Source organism: Acipenser ruthenus, chromosome 12 (assembly GCF_902713425.1).
Source record: "Acipenser ruthenus chromosome 12, fAciRut3.2 maternal haplotype, whole genome shotgun sequence".
Classification (NCBI taxonomy): Eukaryota; Metazoa; Chordata; class Actinopteri; order Acipenseriformes; family Acipenseridae; genus Acipenser; species Acipenser ruthenus.
The window spans coordinates 4379216-4386866 of record NC_081200.1 but is presented as its reverse complement, the minus strand read 5'-3'; the positions used below and the strand labels follow the sequence as shown (position 1 = coordinate 4386866).

Below are 7651 nucleotides of genomic sequence, written 5' to 3'. Positions count from 1 at the left end.
TAATGTAGACATGCATGCATCTCGTTAAGGTTACAGTTATTATGAAAAAAGTTAAATAAATGAAAAACAAAAATACTGCAAACGGACGTACGACGTAACATTTTTTTTCTCTCATTTGAATAATGTTATTCGTGATGTTTTGGAAATGTTAGGAATACTTGCAACAGTAAGACCTGGGCCGTATTCGTTCATACATAATCACATCTATGAAAGTTTTATGTTCCTGCCATGATGTAATGCATTGTAAGTGTAGCCCTACATTCACAAAATCAGTTCAATCGTGTTCACGTTTTGTAATTAGGACACATATCTGTCTTACTGATATATTATCTGGTTAAGAAACAAATGCAAAGCTGTGAACACAGCAAGGTTTTTTGGAAAAACAGGTAGCCTGCCTCCATGAGCTAAAATAATATTATTGTGTACAGATACACCTGTCATATGAAGTGTCGTTCAGACAAGAAATACACATTTTGTATGCCTATATGCAGTATGTAAGGATATTATTATTATTATTATTATTATTATTATTATTATTATTATTATTATTATTATCATGCACAATATACGTATACGAAAATGCTGAAATCGTATAACCACTAAAATACTGTCATGTTTTTTGGATCTAAATTCTTCCTTTTTGTTCTCAAATAATGTTGTCCTTCATTAAAATAGCAAATGTGTGTGTGTGTGTTTAATGTGCCATTAGGCTCCAACACATTTTGCATAACAAATAATAAACGAGAATATCACTGTCAACAACAATTTACATGTCCACTTGTACTGTATAAATATGCAGTATATAGTCAGGTATCTTAAAAAATACAACGTGTTATCGTTTATACAGCAAAAGATAAGCCCAGGAATATGGTCGTTATAGCAGTATAGCTGTTAGGACAGAATGCAAAAACCGAAGCGATACATACAGCCCTGATAAAAATCTGCTGTTTGATTCTCATTATAATGTGGCCTGCCTACAAACATTCTATGTTTCTGTATTACCGGTATATTTCTATCTTGTATACAAATAGCATAGATATTTGCCTCATTCAGAGAACAGAGGTAGTAGATACAGTATTTGATGCAATGTTGGAGAGCGCAGTGCACGGGACGGATGTAATCTGGGTTGACTGTTTACTTTAGTGCTATGTTCAAATAACCATTTCTGACGAGATCGGAACTTGATAGAGAGCATCTTCCGGATACGTTTTAATGAGCACATTTTAGTACTTACTTCAGAATGTTGTATTTATTTATATTTTAACCCAAATCAGCATTCGTTTCGCTTATTATTAAACACTTTTGACACTTTTGATTATTGCTTAGTAAGAACTTTAAAACTCTGAGTGTGTGTGTTTATATATATATATATATATATATATATATATATATATATATATATATATATATATAATTGAAAACAGATCCTGTTGAGTTATATTAAAAATGGCTCCACGTAATCGAATATATTTTTTTTGTAATTCCAATTGTAGACTATAGCTATTTAAATAATTCAATACAATTGCATTTAAAAAAAAAAAAATACTGGTGTTGTTTATAATGCTCTTATTGTTGAGACTGTTTTTATAGACTATATAATTAGGATATTACTACAAGTGCTTTTTTTAAATTCCAATTTGACTCCTCTTTATTTGCTATATAACGACATATGAACACAGAAAAGGCGTATATGTCCGATTAAATAATGGCCAGTGTTGCATATGTGCCTAATTACCTATAAAGAAGAAATATGTATTTAGAAAACATTTAGGACGGTTATTATAACAAGTGTGATATTATGTATTTTTGTCCAGGGCAAATGTGAACATGTATCTGAATGATAACCAGATATTACTGTTCCCGCGTTGTGCGCGGCTGAAACTGTCTCGTATAACAAAGCTTATGAATATTCCTCATAAGTAGACTGCTCAAAACATTTTGTAAAGGTAACCTAGTTTTTTTTGTTTTTTTTTATGCTTGAAAATATCATACAGCCACTGTCAGATATCCAACTGTGTAACAGGCGCGTGCATATTTATAAGGATTTAATTATTTAAAATCTAATCAGAATACAAATCTGGGGTTGGTGGGAAGGCAGATCCTCAGCTGTTTTCTTTTTTTTTTTAAGGAGAGGGCATCCCTTCTGTACCCTTATTTAATCCATCTTAATGGCCTCGTGTTCGATATCTCTTGTTCCAGGTAATACAGATATGAAAGAAAGAAAAGAGGATTCCAAGTCAATGGACGATGAAGCACAGACCAAAATAAAGCAGAGGAGAAGTCGGACTAACTTTACGCTGGAGCAATTGAACGAACTGGAGAGACTTTTTGACGAAACTCATTATCCAGACGCCTTTATGAGGGAAGAGCTTAGCCAACGACTGGGTCTGTCTGAAGCAAGGGTACAAGTAAGTAAGGCATTCTGTAAATATACATCCCACCCTTTAATACGGTAATAGTGTTATTGTGTCTGGCGTGTGTATAGAACCACTGTTGTGCTTGCAATGCTGTACGTGTTTGTTTTAGGTGCAGTTAATAGCAATATAATTACATACTAACTGTGTTACATATTATTGTGTCTGAAGTAATCATTGGTGACACATATTCACAAAAAACCCAACCAAGAATGGTTGACTGCATCATCAATTTGTCTTCACTTCACATGTTCAAATAATAAATACATACAGAGAATCAAGCTTGTCCAAATTAACATTGCTATGAATAAAACCTAGCAAAAAGCTCTGCTGTGTATGCAGTTGCCAACAAATTAAGTTCTAGAACATTTGTTTTTCCTAAAATTGAGAAGGAAACAAAAATAATTTGCATATTATCTTTCACAGAATGAATGTCAGTATGTGTTCTACCGGTAAATGTGCAAATATAACAGTTTGTATTAATCTGTGACCACAATGTTTTCATTTTCACTTTTTATTTACTTTTGTTAAAGAAAATTCATAACAACAACAAAAAAAAGCCCTAAAATAGGTTTCATTTTTCGGTTTCGTCGACTATTGTATAAGTTATTTATTATATACTAACACGTTCACTTTATTGTTGTCAATTGATTTCTGGTATAAAGATGCTGTTGTATGCTTTGCTGGTATCAATAAAATATGTTATAATTTAGGTAACGGTTATTTATCGCCCAAAGACAGCTGCAGCTCTCGTAAGATTTCTGAACTATTACAGAGAGGACCATCTGCACCGAGATATAGTAACAGTTCTTAAGTGTGGTACGACCTACTTGTAATACGATAAGGGTATAAATACAACCTAACAATGACCATGAACATAGACATCGATTTCCATCATACTGATCCAATGTTAGCAGGTCTTGTTTCCAAATATTTTTTTTCTGTTTCTCTGTTTTGTTACTTTATAAAATATTTAACCTAAACAAACAAAATGGGGCCCTGCAAATGTTGAACAGACTTTTTAAATTATAATTTGTTTTGCAACGTTTCCTTAATGCATGATATAATTAACCTTTTTTTGGATGGGGGGGGGGGGGGGGGGGGGGGGGGGGCGCAAGTCGCACATTCCAAGGATTTACATAAATTATGCATGTTTCACAGCATATCATTTTACACTTATATAGATGTGATGATGTTGCACAGATTTCCACAAAAGAAAAGTAAAACCAAGCCATAGAAACCAAAACGCTAGAGGAAATAACAACTGTGCAGAACGTTTAAAATGAAAAGGTCCATAAAATATGTATAAAGTATATACAACCTGTATATATAACACTATATCACGTGATTGTTGATGTCAGCCATCTATGGTAAATAACGTAAATTAAGATTGTTTTGTTTTGTTTTGTTTTCAGACGTGGTCAAGTTAAACGTCCCGTCCCCCCGTCCCCATGTATTTCAGACACCACACAATGATTATGTTTCTCGTTTTAATTTATCTGTTCCATGGGATTCAAAGCAGATTACCATAATAATGAGTTTCTTAATCTGCCTTTGCCTATTCTCTTAACCAAAAAATAACGTCTGCGACAAAGAAGTATCTGAGAAACCGCTATCTTCAGAAAACTCTTTGTTCTAGAGTTGTTATGACAGTAATTAAACTAAACTGTGAGGCATTAAAAGCTGCAGTAACATCAATTTTCTTGCAGATAAAGCTAATTAATTTTACAGGCTACTAATGAGCACACTCTGCTTAGATCCCATTGCTCAGACGTCCAGGGCCATTATCACATGTTGGTATTGGGTATCATCAGGGAGTCAATCTGGTTCTTCGGGGACCATAATCTATAGAAAGATGAAACCATGGACTGAAAGTCATTTTTTATGGTCAATTTTAGGCTGCACATTTCGATCAAGTGTGCTTCGTCATTATTTATTTATTTATGTATTTATTTATTCATTCATTTGTGTTTGTGGTTTCTTTCCTCATGCAGTCATCCTTGTATGTTCTAATTGTAATAAATAAGGTATTCATATTTCAGGAGCCTGTTGCCAGTTTGAAAGGTATAGCATGTTCCACACATGCGGATGACACTAATTAATGTCTCTCCCTCTAGGTTTGGTTTCAAAACAGGAGAGCTAAATGCAGAAAACAAGAGAATCAGCTCCATAAAGGTGAGCACAAGATTTGTTTTCTAAAACGTGTGTATATATATATATATATATATATATATATATATATATATATATATATATATATATATATATATATATATATATATATATATATATTCGTGTTAAAACCTGATCTATCCAGTCTATCCACGAATATTTGATAAAAAAAAAAATATGTGCAACGTGTACTGCTTTTCATTCACATGGTATTTTTAAAAAAATACATTTTGAACGAGTCTCGTTTTGTGTCTGAAAGCACAGAACAATAGAGCTCAGATTTTTTTTCTTTTTCCGGTTGCTTATTATGCTATAGACGCTACATTCCTCACAGTGCTTATAATTTTAGATATTGCATGTCTATTTTAATATGTCTGCGCCTGTGTTTATATGTGAAACAACATTGTAAGAAACGGGTTAGGCAGAGGTTTGAACCTGTTCTTTGATTATTGCAGGAGTCCTTATCGGAGCAGCCAGTCAGTATGAAGCCTGCCGAGTAGCGCCATATGTCAACGTAGGAGCTTTACGGATGCCGTTTCAACAGGCAAGTCCAGTATGCTGAAGAACAGTACTATATCAATTATTATTCTTTACGTTTTTGATGTCGTTTATCATTATTATAATATAAAGTTTGTAAATGATAGGTAAATAATCTCAAGTCAATTTTTGGTTTTGCACATTTTCTGTTTGTAATAGTTATAATCATAAAAAGCATCCTTCGGGACACTTTGGTCTTGATATACAAAATGTATAGGCCTATGATATATAAAGGGGACTTTTTTGTTTGAATTCATGAGAGTTGGTGCGTGTGGTTGAGGGGTCACCTAAAATGCTGCCGTTTCCGCAGCCTTTCAGGTGCTAATGTTCTGTTTTTTCCCCCTTTTTTCCCTATCTGTATGTCTTTAGGATAGTCATTGCAACGTGCCGCCCTTCTCCTTTCAGGTCCAGGCCCAGCTTCAGCTGGACAGTGCCGTGGCCCACGCGCACCATCACTTGCACTCTCACCTGGCGGCGCACGCGCCTTACATGATGTTCCCCGCTCCACCATTTGGGTTGCCCTTGGCCACGCTTGCGGCGGAATCTGCAACCGCTGCATCAGTCGTGGCTGCAGCTGCAGCCGCCAAGACCACCAATAAAAACTCAAGCATCGCAGATCTCAGACTCAAGGCCAAAAAACACGCTGCCGCATTGGGACTGTGACTAGCGGACCAAAGCGCGTTACAGAGACTCAAAACTGACTTGAAAGTCAGATACAACGACTAAGGCAGACAAAGTGTTCGAAACGAAAGACGTTATTTATATATATTTTTTTGTGAAAATGAACAAGGAGGACTCTTATATTTATACAAAAAGTTATTGGTAGTCTGGCAAGTCAATACACTACAGGAACACCAAGAAAAAAGAACAAGTGAAGAGGTCTATTTAAGCAAAAGTATACTAAGTATAAGAAAAACCGATTACGCAGCTGGGACGTTCAGACGTTTGTTTGACAAAAGGAACGATTCTGCGAAGTTTTACTTTAATACATTATTATTTGATGTAACAAGAGGCTGGCCTCGTTTTAATTTGAAACGTATACCAGAGTTTTCCACAAAAAAAAAAAAAATACTTTGGACCGTTGTAAAAAAAAAAAAAAAAAAAAAAAAGGCTAACCTTGGGAGATTTTTTTTTCTCCAGAAGAGAATAGCAAACCAGTATGTGCATGTGTACTTTGCGTTCATCGATGACGTCACTTGAGTCGGTTGCACTTCGTTTTCATATTAAAGGATTGCAGTGTTTTAAAAAATATTTTTCACAAACATTTTAGAGCTTGGAGATTATGTACTGAATTCATAGTTATAAACTGTGGCAAAATCAAAACAATGTCTTGACATTTACATAACCCACTCAGGGGTTACACTATATATATCTGGAATTCACTGATCTGAAATGTCCAACATTTGGGAGAAAAAAGGTACAAACAGATGTAAAATATCTTGCTACACAAGAAACAAAGTTTATTTTGGTTATATTGTGATTTAATATTCCATAGTCCGAATCTTAATTTTACTTCATAGAAGTACATTGAATCATGTACATTTTCGCTATTGTGATGTGGGGGGGGGGGGGGGGGGGGGGGGGGGGGGGGGCTTGGGTTATTGCATCATTGTTGAACATTGAATGTGGGATACCTAATTATGGGATGGCATTTGTATTAATAACTTTTTATGCCGCGTTAATTTCTTCAAATAAACAAACTCCCCTTTTGGTAACTAAACTGTGTGATCTCTCTATACGTTTTATTTATAACTGCCCCGATATTTGTATTAAATGTTATTTAAAGATGAAACCCTTTGTTGTTGGATTTTACATTTTGATGTCAATACAGTATATTTTGTTTCAGTGAGTTTGATTCACATTTCATTTTGTTCTCTTCATGTTAGGTCTCTTTTTGAAAAAATAAATAAATTGGCCATTCTTTTTGGGGTAATGTTTAAAATAAATAAATAAATACATTTTAAAAAAATCACTATTAATGTTTTAAGTGCATGATAGATATTTAAATAATATAGTACACATACATTTAGTCCCTTCAAATCTGTAGACTTGTGTAACCTTTTTCAGTTCTGGAAACATCGAAATAATAATAATAATAATAATAATAATAATAATAATAATAATAATAATAATAATAATAATAATACCTTCATTGTTCATTTCTTGTAAAGACGCCGACATATCTGAATTTTGTTCATGGCGGTTTTCTTTTGAAACTTCTCCGATCACATGAAAATAATTTGCTATTTTACTCATCTTGGTTTGACAAGTTTTCAAACTGTCTGGAAACGAGTACGCATTGATAAATCAGTGAAAATGACGGGGTATGATGTGTGATTAACAGTAGGCAGTGCGGGACACCAATAAACTACATTCCCAGAGTACATTACGATTGAGCTCTGAGAGTTTAGATCTGTGTGCGTGTTTTTTTAAATTATTATTATTTATTTATTTTTAAATGTTTTATACTGTCAGCTAAAAAACAATTCACGTTTATTTTTTATAGTCAACCTTTAGGCGTTTCTAGT

General features: G+C 33.9%; 1 protein-coding gene across 2 annotated transcripts in view; it reads left to right on the top strand.

Moving 5' to 3' along the window:
• LOC117416992 (short stature homeobox protein 2-like) overlaps positions 1-6198 on the top strand; it is a 7022-nt gene extending 824 nt beyond the window's left edge. Inside the window, exons 2-5 of one of the 2 annotated variants that reach the window (XM_034028530.3) lie at positions 2200-2408; positions 4532-4589; positions 5042-5130; positions 5529-6198. In XM_034028530.3, coding sequence (XP_033884421.1) covers positions 2200-2408; positions 4532-4589; positions 5042-5130; positions 5529-5786 — 614 coding nt within the window. In that variant the 3' untranslated portion in view covers positions 5787-6198. Of the gene's footprint in view, positions 1-2199; positions 2409-4531; positions 4590-5041; positions 5131-5492 lie in introns of both variants that reach the window. The other variant, XM_034028529.3, reaches the window with a different exon arrangement.
• Positions 6199-7651: the final 1453 nt, after the last annotated feature.